General features: G+C 40.3%; 1 protein-coding gene across 3 annotated transcripts in view; it reads right to left on the reverse strand.

The window, feature by feature from the left end:
* Window positions 1-10818: 10818 nt before the first annotated feature.
* LOC134202650 (myophilin-like) overlaps window positions 10819-18160 on the reverse strand; it is a 99579-nt gene continuing 92237 nt past the window's right edge. For all 3 annotated transcript variants that reach the window (XM_062677674.1, XM_062677675.1, XM_062677676.1), the window contains one exon: window positions 10819-12526. In XM_062677674.1, coding sequence (XP_062533658.1) covers window positions 12014-12526 — 513 coding nt within the window. In that variant the 3' untranslated portion in view covers window positions 10819-12013. The remainder of the gene's footprint in view (window positions 12527-18160) is intronic.

Raw genomic sequence — 18160 nt, forward strand, 5'->3', positions numbered from 1 at the left:
CAAAATATTTGGAAAACAAAAAAATCGGTTTCAATTTTTCACTTGCCCCACATGTGGGGTAAGTGAAAAAAAATGATTTTAAAGAGAATTTTTCAATATAAGTACAGCAACCGTTCGCTAACTGGGCTAAAACACCAGCCCAGTTACCGAACGCCGCTTTTTAACTGGGCTGACGAGGGAATTCGCGATGCATTGTTGTGATCGTGTTTTACATGAAGCTGTAAGAATATACCATTCAGAATCCCCTCGTCACCGAGTCTTTGTTGTTCACTCACAAAAAACTCCGCATTATATTCATGAGTTCACACATGGATTTTTGCAATGGGGGTAGCGAAATGGATTCCATAGTTTCGACACATATATTTCATGCGCCCACATGTATTGCATGAGTGTTCACACATACTATCCATGTGGGTCATAGTATCCATGTGTGAATTTGTATGCAATTGAGTATGTGCCGACAAATGATATGCATATTTCAAAATACATGGATTTTTGCCATAAAGTATGTGTCGATTTTCCTGAGTGTTGTTTTTTGACGGATAACTGCTTTTTAACTGGGCTTTGGCCCAGTTAGCGAACGCCCAGTTGAAAAACAGTCCAGTTAAAAGGCGCCCAGTTAGCGAACTGTTGCTGTACACATTTTCTGTTCATATATTTCATGCAAATGATAATTATACTGAATAGAGCATAACTGTGATCTGTTGTGATGCTTTTTGACACTTTATGAAAGTCAAAGGGCACTAATCAATGAGAATAGATAGAAGGTGAGGAAGAAGACCAAATGCAAGCGTATTAGTGGATGATGGAAAACGTAAACAGCAAATGGTGACGTAGATATTTGCACGGCTTCTTATGGGAGCCCGTTCGAATGTAGTAGTGAAAGCTTTTTCGCCATACACGAATGGCACGCACACAAAATATGGATTTCCATACCTTAGTATCTATTTTCATTGGGCACTAATGCCTCCATTAAATGATTTTTGTTTTCTTTACTTGAATTTTTTTAGGTCTAATATCTCATCTCCATTTGTGTCTAACACTACTTTCTATTTCAGGTTTATAGTAAGATAATAAACCTAGGCAGATAATGCAGAGAAATTATCTTTGAAATATTCATCAAACCTGGAATCATATTGTGTTTCATTGACAATCTACTTATGATTTCAGTAGAAGAGTTTACATTAACAAATAAATAAATTTTATAAATCTCAACTAAATGAATCATAATTGTTGATATATTTGCAATAGTAGTGATTCTTGTATTTAAGCTATATAAATAAAACAAGTTCACGAATTATTTATCAAACATGGACTATTTAATTTAATTATTTAAGCTATATAAATAAAACAAGTTCACGAATTATTTATCAAACATGGATTATTTAAAAGACTGACACGCTTGACACTTTGTATTCCTGATTTAATATTACCACGTATCACTGTAATAACCAAAAGCCTTCAAATAAGTTCGAATTGGTATCATTTGTTTATATACGTTTAATAGAAATTATTTGTGTTTGGAAAAATAGAGAAATGCATTCAGTGTCGGAAAATTTTACCCATGGTAAAAAAAAGGCAAAGCAATAAAATTTTTTTTTCAAAATTTTTGGTGATCATATCAATATTTTTGTGGCTGGAATTCAAAACTACAAAGAAAACCAACTTATCAATACACTAATTGAATGTGTTATGGAAACCAACATAAAAATTATTTGTATTTATTGACACGCAAAACAACTTGTGCAAAAGATAAATTTGAAAGGTTAATAAACTTTTACTCTCGCATGTTGAAATCGTTGAAATGGTTCATTATTTCATGTTTCACTTATTCACCGCATTGATTTGAATGGTCTTGTATGATTGTGAAGTGAAATTGAATAATGTTGTGCTTCATCAGTGAAATACTTGCGTTTCTTCACTTACCCCTTTACCCACTTACCCCACTGTACCTTACATCACTTTATTCTGAAAAATAGTCTTCGGCATGTACCAATGCAGTTTTCATGAACTAGGGGAAAGTGGGGCAAGATGGCCATATTTAGCGGTAACTTACTTACTTACTTATGGATCCTGTACACCTCCGGTGGTGCAAAGGGCCGACTTGAAAGATCTCCATCCTGAGCGATGCCCGGCTATCGCTTTAACCTGTTGCCAGGTTAGATTTCGGTCGACTTCTTTTATTTCTTTATTGAGGCTTCTCCGCCATGAGCCTCTGGGTCTGCCTCTGCTGCGATGTCCCGCTGGGTTCCAGTCTAATGCTTGCTTACAGATTTCGTTTCCGCCCCTACGTAGAGTGTGGCCGACCCAGCCCCACTTCCGATCCCGAATTTCTGTTGTTATCGGCCTCTGGTGACAACGACGATGGAGCTCGTTGTTTGAGATCCAGTTGTGAGGCCACCAGGCCCGAATTATATACCGCAGGCATCTGTTAATGAACACCTGCAGCCGTTGAGTGTTCTCCACTGATACACACCATGTTTCGCTAGCGTATAACAGCACAGATTTCACGTTAGAGTTGAAAATTCGTATTTTGGTGCGTTCACTTATCTGCCTGTTTTTCCAGATATTTCTTAAACTCGCAAAGGCAGCCCTTGCTTTCTTGATCCGTGCGCCTATGTCGATCTTGGTACCGCCGTCTGACGCCATTTGGCTACCAAGATATTGTAAGCTTTCAACATTCTCCACTGGTTGCCCGGCTACTGTGAAACTGGAAGGAGTCACCGTGTTTACATCCAACGATTTGGTTTTGTTGACGTTGATGACTAAACCTGCCGAGGAGGAGCGATCGGCAAGGTCGTTGAGCTTACTCTGCATATCAGAGCGCCGTTGCGCGAGTAGTGCAACGTCATCCGCCAATTCGAAGTCGTTTAGGTGCTCCATGGTTATAGGCTGCCATAACAGCCCGCGGTTTGGTTCACGGTCAATCGCATCTACCAGAATCTCATCGATTACGATGAGGAACAGTAACGGTGATAGAATACATCCTTGCCTCACACCAGCTACGACCCGGATAGGGTCGGACAGGACCCCATTGTGCAGCACTCTACACGAAAAGGCCTCGTACTGTGCTTCGATGAGGCCGATGATTTTCTCAGGAACCCCCTTGCGTCTCAGGGCGCCCCACATATTCTCGTGATTGAGACGGTCGAAAGCTTTTCGTAGTCAATGAATACCAAGTAAAGGGACTCTTGGAATTCGTTGACCTGCTCCAAAATGATGCGGAGCGTGACAATATGGTCCACACAGGATCTTCCGGCACGGAATCCGGCTTGCTGCCGCCGGAGAGTCGCATCGATCTTCTCCTGAATCCGGGCTAGGATAATTTTGCACAGAACTTTGAGAACGGTACACAGCAACATAATGCCTCGCCAGTTATCGCATACAGTCAGGTCACCCTTTTGGGCACCTTCACTAAGATACCTTGCATCCAGTCGACCGGGAAAGTTGCGGTGTCCCAGATATTACGAAATAAACGATGCAGTAGTTGAGCGGATGTCATGGGGTCAGCTTTGAGCATCTCGGCTGATATGCGGTCGACCCCTGGGGCTTTATTCGATTTCATGCTTTGGATGGCTGTTTGAATCTCTAGCAGTGATGGAGCTTCGGTATTGACACGTGTTATACGTCGGATCCTAGGCAGATCATGCCGAGGTGGTGATGGCCTGGTAGGCACTTGAAAAGTTGTTCGAAGTGCTCGAACCAGCGTTTCAGCTGGTCAGTTGGGTCGGTCAATAACTGATCATTCGCGTCTTTCACAGGCATCGTTGCATTCATCTTCGCCCCGCTTAAGCGTCGTGAGATATCGTAGAGGAGGCGAATGTCCCCGGTTGCGGCGGCTCTCTCCTTCGTCGGCCAGAGAGTCTGCCCACGCTCGCTTGTCCCGTCGACATGAGCGTTTTACTTCCTTCTCAAGAGCCGTGTATCGTTGACGGGCTAAGACTTTGGCTCCTCTGGTTTTCGATCGCTCTATCGCGGCTTTGGCTTCTCTTCGCTCCTCTATCTTCCTCCAGGTCTCATCGGTGATCCATTATTTTCTCTGGGCGCGTAGTTCGCCCAGATTGTTCTCGCTGGTGGCGATGAAGGCATTCTTGATGGCGGTCCATTGGTCTTCCACGCTGCCACCTTCCGGAATATCTGCAGCACGCGTCTCCAGTTCTTCAACGAAGGACCGTTTCACCGTGGCATCTTCCAGTCGGCGGTAACCCTTGTAAAATAGTGACACTGCTTCAAATTCTGCTGATTTCTCCATGAAACACCTTTATGATGACCCGTCTTTGACATAAGTATCAATAAACACTGATTAATATAGTTTCAGTATTTTATAAACTGGTTTTAAAAAGGCTGTTTTTATTATTCCTATATTTACCATATGGGGCAATATGACCACCCCCTCGGTGCAAGACGAGCCTGGACCAAAAACTATATCAAAAGTGTGCTAAATTTATTTAGAATAGGGGACACATTTCTTGCACTTCTATGGATTATGTTCAAATGATGCTTCGTTTAAAAATGTCGTATTTCATGTTGATTTCTTGACAACTGGCACTACGACAATATCAAAATTTGCCTAAAACTAATTTCTACTGTTAAAACCATATCCTTTGTTTTAAATCATCTCTGATTCACGCAGAAACTATTTTGATCATTTTTTAAATGCATTTAAGTGTTAGGCGACTCTTAATCCTGGAGATGACCTTGTTCCTATACAGTTGGCAATACCGCCCCAAGCCGACGTATATCCAAAGATTTATATCCTATCAAACCTAATTACTGTGAATCTCCTCAAATTATTATTGTATATATGCTATAGTTATATAAAAGCTTCGGTAAATATCAATTTGTCCTGAAAAATGAGTAATTTAGGCTCCAATTGTTAAATTATGTAACTAGAAAATTATAAGAAAATTCGAATTTCAACTAAACCATCTTCAAATCAATATTACAAGAACAAGTGAGGTTGTCAAAGTGCATTTTTCAGTTGTATAGCCCTTTTACATTATTGTGAACCATCCCTTGTAATAATAATGTAAATATAATGCTCACTTAAGGCATAATTAACGTAGGCTGTCTTGCCCCATATGGCCATCTTACCCCACCTTCCCCTACTCAACATTTGAATAGAGTAGTCAAGCAAGACCATTCCCCCTATGCTAAAACCAGGCATCTGGCAACCCCAATCCTACCCACTACGTTTGACAATAGCCAACATCTTTGAGTTTCCCATTGTTCTATTGAAATTGGGTTTCCCACTGACAATTCTATTCTGTAAACAAACCACTATTCCGAAGTGATTTTTTCCAAATGGACGTAATTATTTTTCATCATTTTTCAAAAACTTGTGCGATAGTATGAATGCGAGGTGCTATTTCAACAAGAATATTGATGCCTTTAATAAATTTTTATATTTCAATCGGCACCAAGCGCTCTACCTCGCCAAAATATCACGATATTCAAAATACATTTTCAATGACAGGTTTCAACAATTATGATTACGCCTTCGTATTGAATTGATCGATGATTTTGATGCTGACATCAGAAACATGGCCGCTTCGCAGACCCCTGGCTAAAACAAAGTTGACTATGATTTATAAGTGTCACGAAAGGCATCTATAAGGTTCGATTTCTCAAAGTTAAGCACTTTTATCAAAAAAATATTTGGTAGGCATGGTAGCGGACACCTTCCTACATAATCGGTACCAAATAGTTTATCATGAAAAGTTTCTTATTTTGAGAAAACTCGTGTTAGATGACTTTCGCCATACAAATTTCTGGGGGTTAACTCTTGCTGGCTATTTTGCGCATATACTGAATGAGACAGTGTGCCATGCGCTACACAAGCTCACGTAGCATCGATTTGGTGCGACGAGATAAGCTAGCGCGCGCAAAAAATAGCTGAGTGAGCGTGTCTCAAGTACGTCTCATGAGACTCATCTCATGCGCTAGGAATGCATAGCTGGCGTTACTTAGGCAACAATATTATGGAATGATTTTTTTTTTTTGCGTTGCATAAGAACAGCTGGAGAGCGAAAGAGATAACTAGTGGAACGCAGCGCTGATCTGCGCCACCTTAGTAAAGTCTAGTTCCTTGATGGCAAACAGCGCATGAGCTGATCGCATTGAGATGTCTCAATGCGACTCACCGATGTTAATATGAGGTACACAAGCTTCGTGAGACTCGCGTGTGCTAAATTTTATGTGCGCGTACCAATCTTTGCTCAATCTCATCCTTTTTTGTACGCGTGCATGATGTCTGATAATAGGTACTGTATGTACCGAACAGAAGTTTTTTTTTGTCTTTTGTGTGTGGATCAATACGGTCGTTCGTTCGTTGTGCCTTGCGGTGAGCGATAATGCAAAAGAAAAACAATCTCATGACGCTAGTGAATACGATGCAATTCCGTTTTCCGCTGTCCGCTCCCCGTCCAACATGCGTTGAGATTGCCGGTTTTGTGAAACAATTAGACACCGATGTTAATCGTATGGCAACTGTATACAAAACTACTGAGGACTATAGACACTATAGGTTCCATATACGAGCGCAGGATCGGTTGGGTCATTTCGATTAAGTGTGTTTTTCCACTTTTTCACAGTGTATTACGCGAATTTGACGTCACACGCTTCGTTGCTTGGATTGCAATTGTGACGTCATGCTCGTTTGGCTACACTCGCCTTCGTCTCAGCTCGTCTATGGAACCTATAGTGTCTATACTGAGGACCGGTCTTTATTCGTGAAGTTCACCTCTTCGGAAGCCATGTAGGATGCACTAAGGCCCGATGCCCACGTAGCGTATTTTCAACGCTGCGTGCACACGGCGTTAAAAGGACGCATGTGTGCATCGGGAAAAAGCGGTAACGCAGCGTCGCCGCACCGATGCATACCTGCGTTTTTTCAACGCCACGTGCACGCAGCGTTGAAAAAACGCTACGTGGGCATCGGCCCTAAGGAAGAATCGCGAACCGCAAAAGTTTCGGTATTCGAGTGGAAGGGCTGTGGACGTTCGGATGATTGTTGCGGGCAGCAACATTCGATATGTCCGGGTGTTTGACCTTCAACCAGAAATACCCGATGCAGATGTATCTTTGTTGCTTGGGCAATACGGTACAGTGGAGTGTTCAATTCGCGAAAAATTTCCAGTAGATTTGGGCCTCGATCATTTATACACAGGTGTACGTGGCGTCTTCATAGATGTGAAACATGAAATACCGTCGTCGCTGGAAATCGAGAATCATAGAGGCAGGATTTTCTACGAGGACTTGAAGAACAAGTGTTTAGAGTGTAGGAAGGAAGGGCATCGCAAAGATGCATGCCCTCTGCGAAGTGAACGGAATCAGGAGAAGCCCAAGAGGTAGTCAAACACTTATGCTGGAGTAGTAAGCGGAATCCAGGAAAATGAAGAATGTGCCGAAGAGGAAGTTATTAAGGAGGAGACAATCGAAGTTTTGGACGAGGAGATGCAGCAATCTACGGAAACAGAAGAAGAACAGGATCCAACGAAAATCGTATTTAAAAATAAAACTGATCAGCTGTGGTAATAACGCAAGGGTATTCTGAATTATACAGAGAAAAATAAAAAAATGATGCGAGAATACACTGAGGAACAACGGAAGAAGAAAGAGGAGGATTTGCTAGAACAAGAAAAGTATGCGGCTCGCAAAAAAGCGCGAAAAAATGCAATATAGATAAGATAACTTTGTTATTCAAAAACAAATCAGCCTTAAATAAATCAGTTAGGAAAAACAAAGAATATTTCCATAAAAGCAGAAACTAGGGTAAAATGCTCAATAGTGGACCCCCTAGTAGCGAAATTTTGCTCTTTTTGTCATAAGGTGTAGAAATTTTCAACATATTAATTCTGCTTGCCATCTAATACCAAGTTCTGCATCTCCTCTTCACGATACATACATAAAACACTCAAATACACGACGTTATTCGTTGAAATTATCATTTTAAAGTCTGACTGAATTGGCCCTATAGTAGACCCCCTTGGGGTCCATAATAGGAATTTGCTTCCCTATAGTCGACACTTCATTTGATTTTTATGTTCCGTTTCGGGACGTTCTTCCTCCCTATTATGGACCCCCCAAAATATTCCTATAATGGACACTCTCGTTGGTTGGGGGTCCACTATTGGGCACTTTACCCTACGATAGCATACAAACGAAATTTGCTGTAAAGATAATGCAAAATAACGGTATGAAAAGATAGCAACAAAATTGTCTTCTTTTTTGTTACTGACAAAACTTTTCGGATCTTTGTCATCATTATCTCCGACAAAAACAAAGCTTTGTCGTTGATTCTCTTTTGTCGCTTGTTTCGCATGTGCATCCAAGAAAAATTGATTCTCTGGTTATAATGCCTTGTGCGTTAGCATGAGCATTAGTTAGCGTGAGTCCCTCCTGTTTATTGCTTGATTGCGGGCCGGGGGATAAGGACTGGTGAAAAGGTTTTGGTTCTAGAGGATCGGATGAGAGTTACAATGCATACCCATCCCTACACTACCTGAGTTAACCTCCTCAGGTGTCTGATTTGCGTTTACCCTTGCTAAAAAAAAGAAGGGATGGCCATCAGTAGCACCTACTTTACACGAAAGAACATCCGAAAGCACACCTTGAGACACCCAAATGGTTAAACTTGCAACCAGATAGACCATGTTCTGGAGGATGAGTGCCACTTCTCGGATGTTATCGATGTGCGGAACATTCAGAGGTTCGAACATTTACTCTGATCATTACCTCGTTGTTAGTAAAATTCGATCACGGTTGTCCACTGTATCGACCGAAAGATCACAGCGAACGATGTGTTACAATATATCCAGCGATTGCCGGCGGAAAGAGTATCGGCTGAGCACCGTCAGAAGCTGGACGAACGGATAAGTGCTATCAACGTTAGCGATAACATCAACGATCTATGGGAGTCGATCCATGGAGCGGTGAGCAGAATAGCACGAGAAGTGGTAGGCACTGCACTGAGGCGACCCAGGACGGGACAGTTGAGAAGAACGTTAACTAGAAGCCGGACGTTGGTGTTGGATACCCGATCGAATAGAGATCGGTTCAAGGAATCAAGACCAGCCGCAAAACGAACCCACCGCAGAATGAAAGTTATGATGATGATGATGCGCAGAAAAGAATGGAGCAGAATGATATGCGGAGGTTTTATGATACTGTCAATGGCATGCGGAAAAAGATAGCGCCATCTCCCGCCATGTGCAACGACCAAGAAGGGAATTTTCTGACAGAAACCGAAGTGGCTGCCAGGTGAAAACAACACTTCGAGACTTTATTGAATAGTGATAGTGACGGTGCATCGATATACAGAATAAACATTAGCGACTATGGACAAGCTGTTTATGGCACAAATCTCCCAAATTGAGGTGAACGTGCCCCTGGAGCCGACGTTCTGATGGACAAGCTGTAAAGTCACATAGATGAGGTTAGAAAAGCTATTAAAGAGCTGAAAACCAATTAGGCTGCGGGGAAGGACCAGTTCCCGGCTGAACTTCTCAAACATGGCAGTGAGCAGTGTTTTTGAAGTTCTGCACCATATTATGTCGAAAATATGGGAAGACGAGGAATAGCCTGCTAGCTGGATGGACGGCCTCATTTTCCCTCTCTTTAAGACTGCAGTGCCCCAATTACCGAGGAATAACCCTCCTTAATTTGGCGTACAAAATTATGACGCGTGTTTTGTTCCACAGATGGAGACCGCTTGAAGAGTCCTCCGTCGGCGAATGCCAGGCAGGTTTTCGTGAGGTCCGATCAATGACGGACCAAATGTTTACCCTGAGACAAATCCTTGATAAGTTCCGGGAGTGCAACTTGCAGACACATCATCTGTGTATTGATTTCGAAGCGACCTTCGATTCAGTGAAACGAAATGAATTATGGCAAATTATGCTTGAACATGGTTTTCCGGCGAAACTGATATGACTGTTTCGTATAACGTTGGGCGGATCGAAATCAAGTGTATGAAATATCGACACCATTTGTTATTCCAGATGGATTGAAGCGGGGTGATGCACTCTCGAGTCTACTGAGAGCGATTAGGATTGCTGGTGTGCAAAGAAGCGGTACCATTATCACAAGATCGCATATGCTCCTGGGTTTTGCGGACGATATCGATATTATCGGGATTGACCGCCGTGCCGTGGAAGAGGCTTTTGTGCCTTTTAAGAGGCAGACAGCGAGGATTGGACTCACGATCAATACCAGCAAAACGAAGTATGTACATGGTCGCAGGCAATCAACGTGGGTTCATTACTGGTGGTGGTAGTGAAATGGTGCTGTATGGTGAAACATTTTAAGTGGTAGAAGAATTTGTGTATCTTCAAACATTGGTGACGTGCGATAACGATGTTACCCGCGAGGTGAAAAGGCGTATTACAGCTGTAAATAGGGCTTATTACGGACTTTGTAACCGGATTAAGTCCCGTATTCTGCAAAAGAAGACTAAATTCGCGCTGTATACTACTCTGATGCTTCCTGTGTCTTTATACGGCCACGAACCATGGACGTTAAAGGTAAACCGGAGAACGGTATCTGGCGGTGTCGCATAAATCACGAGTTATACCAGGTGTCTAAAGGGCTGGATACTGTCTGTTATACAATTAATCTCGTGAAGAATTTCAAACCCTCCAAATGTTTTTCTACTCCCATTGAAAAAAAATCCAAATCTGACCTAATAGTAGTCTACAGTGCTGAGATTTAAGACGATTGTTCAGCATAATCAAGCAAATCATTCTACCATTGTGTTACCACTATGTGCATAATGCTCCAATGCTTTCGGATATCTGAAAGTTATAAAAACAATGAACATCTATTTAAATCTTTATTTTTAAATAATATAAACTTATCCAAAACACGAAAAAGTTATAGCAAAGATGAAAAACCTGCTTCGGGACATCTGATAAATAGTACTAGTAGGAAGGAAAGAATGTTTTCAAGGCAGAAATGGCAAACTTTTTTTTGTCCCCGCTCATCGTTCCACCCACTGTTGAATGTTTGAAAAAATGTAAAAAAAGCAACGGAAATACTATTACCAAAATCATATAGTTTTCCGGATTGTGTGTATGTATAAGGCCCTTATGTTTTGTATCTGTCTGTCGAAATCAAAAGTAGAATTTTCAGCAACCATAAGGTAACCGCACGACTTTCATTTGTAACTTTCTATTAAATAGACATTGATAAATACCTCTGTTGGTTGGTTACCGATGGCACCAAAAATCGTTTATCCTTTGTAAGTATAACGGATTTGTAAACGCACTAATTTGGCTATAAGGCTACACCTGTTGCTAACACCAAAGGTCGGTAAGTTGGAATGGTTTGTTGCTTTAAATGCATTATCGTTATTTGAAGGTTGGAATGATTGGATCGTTGCACCCATTTGTCCTACTTTCTGGTTCACTTTAAGAGCACTCTATTGTCTGCAAAGAGCATCAATTGGATCTACATATATTTTATTCACAAAGAATGGATATCTAGGCGGTTGTCCAGATGCCACGTGGACAGTTTAGGAAGGAAGGAAGGAAGAAGTATGGAGAATTTCCACGGTTCATACACATTTTAAAGAATTTACAAGAGCAGTTGACAACGCTGGGGGAGGGAAGTATATTAGACTGATCAAAACTTGTCCACGTGGTATATAGACAGCCCCTAGGTAATCCATAAATCTTTTTTAAATACGGTTTCATCTCTTTTGTCGGTAATACTAACAGTAAGGCCTACTCGAATGGTCAAATGCACTTTAGAACTTTTTCAGTTTTAATAAACATTGTCGATGTATAACTTATAACGAAGGTAAAATTCAACGGTTGCCTTCTAACGATGACTAAGGGGGAAACATGTATTTCCGATGGTGTTTACCCACATGGGTTGCTGCTGCCAAAGTCGTTGTCTACGAATTTTAACTGTTTGTTCTTATACTTGAATCCTCATTGATCGCTTGCGATCGCAGGGAGTAGTCTACGCGAAATAACGAATACACATAAGGAAGAGGTGGCGGAATGCTTTCTTACATATGTCTGGTGTTGCCGAAGTTGATACCACTTTGGGTCGCACCCTTGTTGGAACCGTACTGCAGAGAGATGACTGTCTGACCGGCGCGCATCTGCTCGTCGCTGAACTGGCGTTCGTTCTTGTCGGCTTCCTTCGGGCCGATCGATGGCTTTCCATATTTGCCGGCTTTTCGGCCAAGGGACTGCAGGCAGATGACCACCGAGTTGAGGTTTTGCCGCTCCCACAGGTCAACGGTCTGGAAGGTTTCCTGTGGTGGTACGCCGAACTTCTTGGCACCCTCGAGGAAGGCGGAAATGTTCTCCATGCACTTGAAGGCCATCTTGCTGGTGTTAATCTTCTTGACCGTGCCGGTTTCGATCGCGTTGGCAAGGTTGCAGAGCAGGACGCCATCCTTCAGCACCTCGTAGAAGTTGTCCATCTCGCCGGAGGTGTTGATGGGTTCGCCGGTGACTTCCTTGATCCATTCCAGACACTCGGCGGCGAGCTCTTCGCTGTATTTGGAGTTGATCTGCAATAAAGAGGGAAGAAAAGTTTAAAATAATATCGATGAATACAAATGTACATATGAATACGAAAAATCAACACAAAACAAGGTTGAGTCAAGTATGAGACACTGAAGGTGGCCTCACAAGTGAGGTCGAAATACGTATCTGTAAAGAATGAAATGGAGTTAAATGGAAAGTACTAAACTCGTCCTAGACAGTTGAATGAATCATCTGCTAGAATCATAGACGAATAGATTATTGTGCTGAAACTACTGCCGTTATACGCATATTTGTCCCATGCTTGCAGGGATTCCCTATATACATGGGACAGTTATGCGTATAACGGCGGTATAGTATAGAGTTTCCATTTCCCGGCCATTTATGGTGTCCCGGGATTCGGGATGAAAATTCTAGGATCCCGGGAATTTTCGATGTTTTTAAAAACATTATTTTTTTTGTTTTGAAAAGTTTTTTTCGAAGTTTAGGGGTAAAGTACATATTTTAAAAAGGCCAGATGATACAGAATTCAAATTAAAACTAAATTCAATTTCAATTTAAATCGATCCTTGGTTTGACTTCAAAAAGCAAATAGTATTTGCGTTTGTATGGGAAAGTAGAGTTTCCGGATCAAATGTTCGCCGAGACGCGTTCGCTGTCCGTCGAAGTAGGCTTGATTGTTTGTATTATACATTGGATTTAGACCATTTCTAAGTTTTCGAGTCAAACTGTCGATAGCATCGGTCAAGTAGTTGACGTGAAACTGAAGGACGTTTATCATGTTCCGGCACTAAAAAGGAAATTTGTTAGCGGTGAGCAAGATTGCTGACGAGGGATCACAGTGATGTTCGAGAGAATTTCTTGCAATATCGTGAAGGATGGAGTAGTACTAGTAGTAGGTGGGATGTGTCGTAGATTGTTTTCCTTTAAGCCATACCAAGAGAAATTCATGGTGACCATAGGCAATGACCTGAAAGGCGTTTGGGCAATCGGAGTGTAGAAGCCATTTCAAATATTTTGCGTGATTAGATGGGAACGGATATTACTCTACAACGGAGGAGCATTCGAAAACAACACCTAGTGGAAATCGATCGGATATCGGATCGGATATGATGCTTGTAGACGACTTCTTATGCTACACGGTACTTTACCTCTTGAAATGCAAATTTGAAGCGTAGGGGAAGGTGGGAAGACTTGATCTAGACTAGATCCACTAGAAAAATGACCTTTATGTGTGGTGAGTTAATTTTTGGATTGACAACCTTATTTATTCTTCAAGGCGGTTTGTATCTTTTCACCTTCCTAAAGATTTTTTAATTGGCCACGCAAAGTTTGAACAACTTTTCATAACAATGACCAAATGCTTTCGTTTTTTTTTCACAGCACACAGCCATAAATATACTTAATGATCTGCACTGATGAAAATGTCAACATTGCATCGAAGTTTCAGGATATTTGGATTTGAAATTGCCTCAATATGGGGAGACTTGATCCCCCATTAGTCACCCATACAAAAATTTGGGGAAAAAATTCAAAAAATATAAATCTGTTCTCTGGCTTCTAATTTTTTGTAGATTTGGCAGATTTGATGAAGGGTTGGCATGAAAAAATATTTATTGCGTAGATATCATAGAAAGGGGATCAAGTCTCCCCAAATTTTAAAATAGCATGTGCTGTCGAATTCAATAACAAAAATCGTTCATGTAATTCGAAAATTCCGCGTATTTTGAATGAAAATATTTAAAAATCTGAGGGCACCTTTCTCATTTTATCAAAGCAAGTTTTTGGAGAGGGATCAATGTCTCCCGAATATTTTAAAAGTTGATTTTTGACAGCTCTCCAAAAAATCGATTGTGGATCAATAACAACAATTTAAGGACTGTCATACATCAAAAATAATATAGTTAAATACTATATTTCTTAAAGAGTCTGTGCGGAAATCGCGTATGTTTATTTATGTTTGGTTGTGATACATCGGAAATCAGAAAAGGGGATCAAGTCTCCCCAGACTCCACTATGTGATGCTTGGACGTTAGACATCGCAGTAGGTCTTAAGAGCCCCGCACATAGCATACGTTTGCGTTGCGTTTGACACATTTCCCATGGGAAAACTGTCAAACGCAACGCAAACGTACCCTATGTGCGGGGCTCTTTAGTTGTGTGTTTGGTTGTAGTAATCCAGCGAAAAATGTCAATATCAATGCTACGCGAAAACTGGAGATTATGACTTTGTAGGAGGAAAAATTTCATTGTGGTAGAGTATGGCTATAGGTAAAATATTTTTCACCATCGTTACTTATGCGAAACACACTTTCTTTAAAACGTGTCATCTCGTAGAGAAATGCAAAATTTAACCATGTTTAGTAGGGTCGTTACAAATATTTAATTAACATTTTGTCCTACTGGTCTCCGAGAGGGGAATAATAAAAAAATAAATATTAAAATGAAAAAAAAAAATCAAAAACACTCCTCGGATTTGTTAAAGAATGTTTTGAAAATCCTCAAAATTATCCGAATTTTATTTTGTTGTTTATATGTTGTAAAATCAGAGGGGGGAGACAAAATAGTTTTTAAATATTTGTATCGGCCTAATATAGTGAAAGTATCATAAGTAATGTAGGTGATGTTGTACTGACTGTGTTGAAATAAATGAATTTGACCGAAAATTAGACACTCTAACATGAACAAATGGGGCAAGATGACTGGATGTCTGGAAGTAGCAATGTAAAATGAAATATTTATTCACTGTTCAAGGCAATTTCCTGTACATTACCACCTCTCTTGTAGCAAAGATAGTCGATTTAATGTTTGTTTCTTCATCCTATATATTGACCATTGTTTTGATTTAAAGACCAACTAGCAATTGCGGAATATACAATCATGCTAATTGAAAAAGCAATATTTGTTCTGAAAATAGATGAAAATTTTCAAAGTTATGTAAAGGACTCTGTTCGGAAATCCATATTTTTTAGTATTTAACGTGGCGCGGCGGCGCACACCTCTACATTTGGCCGAATAGGGCATTTGACCGAATAGATCATTTGGCCGAATGGGTTATTTGGCCGAATAGGTCATTCGGCCGAATAGATTAATTTTGCGAATAGGAAATTCGGCCGAATAGATCATTTACGATACAACGCGCGGCTGTTGTAATGTTTCCAAAAGCGCATTTTCGCAAGATTCCACGCGGCGTTTCCCATTCGAAAGGAACAACCGCACTCTTATGTTGGACGCTTGCCTCGTCACAGCTTTAAACTCCAACTCGCCACGTTTCTTCTATTTTCGTTCACTATATTGTCAGATTCTCTGGATGTGATACAGTGCGCGGCTTTTGTGATGTTTCCAAACGGGTACTTGCACACAACTTCACGCATCGAATCACTGTCGAAAGGTACGGCCGCACCAAACGATACTCCGCAATGCTATATTCACTCATAACAATCAAGTCCCCCGTTTGCGCGGCGGTACCTTTCCTGAAGGGTACACCGCGTACAATTTTGAGAAAATAAGGCAATAGTATCGGCGAAAAGCGTTGAGGAAGAGTGTTCATAAAGTCATGCTGCTTCCTGACCAGTAGATAGTAACAGATTTATATCAGAACTTGTTATTCTGCTACAGCAGTTTTTAATAACAGCGGTTGTTATAAAACATATACCATTAGTAGTTAAAATAAATAAATTTGTAACAAAATCTCTTCTAGTTTTAACAAAAATATTACTAAATATGTTAATGATTGAAAAAAATATAACTCGATGTGTTACATAAAAAGTGGTGAAAATAGCTTATACTATAACAAATTATGTTATTGAAAAGATTATGATTATCCATAATGTAGGCAATTAACTTTGTCCAGCTGGTTCAACTTTGAATGTAGGTTCAAGTTATACTGAAGGTAGTACCTTCGTTTTTTTTTTCAAATTCCTTTCTACCAAAAATGTGGGCAATTTTTTTCGGTAAAATTGAACATAACACATTATTTATGTTATAATCATGTTGATAACATTGTGATAACATTTTGTTATGACTAACAGGTCGGGTTAGCAACCTGAATTAAGTAATATAACAGTCCATTCTTTTCAACTAGAATTTTTTCCTTAGTCTGTATCAACCGTAATCAAGTTTAGATATCTTCTGCTTAGTCCTGAAGTCCAATAGGTTAAGCTACGAAGAACAGCGTCCGTTTCTATTCCACACAGAAAACATTCCATCAGGCAATCCTGCCGGAAGGTTTTGTTGATTCAGCAAACCCCACGAAAGTATGCAAAAGAAAAAGTTCCATGTAAAGTAAGGCAAGCGAGCGTAGTTGGTTCAAATCTCTCAAAGATTGAAATTCCCAAAAAAAGAAAAACTGTTTGTCTCTTCTTACCCCTATCACGTTTCATTTATTTTTCAATCAGGCTACCAAATGCGAAGCGATCGCGTTTTGATTACATTTTCCTATTTTCATCAGAAAGGAATCGAAAATTGTAATTGTATTTGTGCTTTTTTGGCAGTTTGCTGTGAGTTCAAAAATTAATGCAAATTCATCCGAAGATTATATCATTCAGTAGCAAATTTAGTCAAGATTATGATACTCCAATCACAATAAATAATTGTGATAACATAAAAAAATATTTGTAAATTTCTTGAAAAAACTGATCAATGTTACCCAGGTTATCAATGTTCCCCCGAATTACGGTACTTGTAAAAATTACTATTATGCAACTCATTTGATTGCTATAATAGCCATAACACTACCTTCATAGTATTTAAAAGGTAGGCAGCTTTATCACTCTAACACGAACTGTAAAAGCAGGTATTCTGGAATTGCAAGAAAGAAGTTTAACTATGCAAATGCTGCTGTCTAACATCTCCTATCTGTGTAGTATATATCCAAGAAGAAATTAATCTGAAAAAAAATCTTCATTACAGGAGAAACACTCCAAGTTCCAAAGATTGAAGTTGCTGTAACAATAAACACGTCACATGTGCGTGCCGCAGCATCCGTCGCCGCCAGCAACCATTCATCATCACATTTGGCTTCGATTATTTATTTTCTGCTGCCCCGTCGGCCTCATTTTGTCTATATCCCATGCACTCGCAATAACCTCATCTGCCTCTTACTCCCAATTATTGCCGCATTACATACGTAAGTATTGAGGCACACGTAACATAACTACAGGCATTCTAGTTGCAACCATAATCAACGAACGAACAGGGGTTGCTCTGGCTGATTGTGAAAATCTGGTTTGTTTGTCTCATCGGGTGCGTTAACTAGCAATCATGTAGTGGAAAAGGGGAGATTTGGGTACCTAGATATGTGTTTGAACACAGTCTTTCCGTACTGTTGTAACATGTCCGGTTTTTCTTGTCATGGCTCTAAATTTATCTTTGAATAAAGAAATGAAAAGTGGTCACACAAAATTCGTTCTCATAATTAGATCAGTTAAATTTCCTTTGTATGTTGGTGTGGCAGGTGCAGGTGTATATGAATGTAAGTCTTGTCGTCGAGAAGAGGTTGCAAATACCTATGTTGCAATGGTTAGAAAACCCCAAGCAAGTGCAATCATTATCTTGGTAAATAATGATTCTTATTAATACTACATTGACTAATATAAAAACAGTGCCCTCATGTGTCAAAATTGGAAGGGAATAATCTGTCAGTTCCATACAAATGCGAG

Source organism: Armigeres subalbatus, unplaced genomic scaffold, assembly GCF_024139115.2.
Source record: "Armigeres subalbatus isolate Guangzhou_Male unplaced genomic scaffold, GZ_Asu_2 Contig1310, whole genome shotgun sequence".
NCBI classification, from domain to species: domain Eukaryota; kingdom Metazoa; phylum Arthropoda; class Insecta; order Diptera; family Culicidae; genus Armigeres; species Armigeres subalbatus.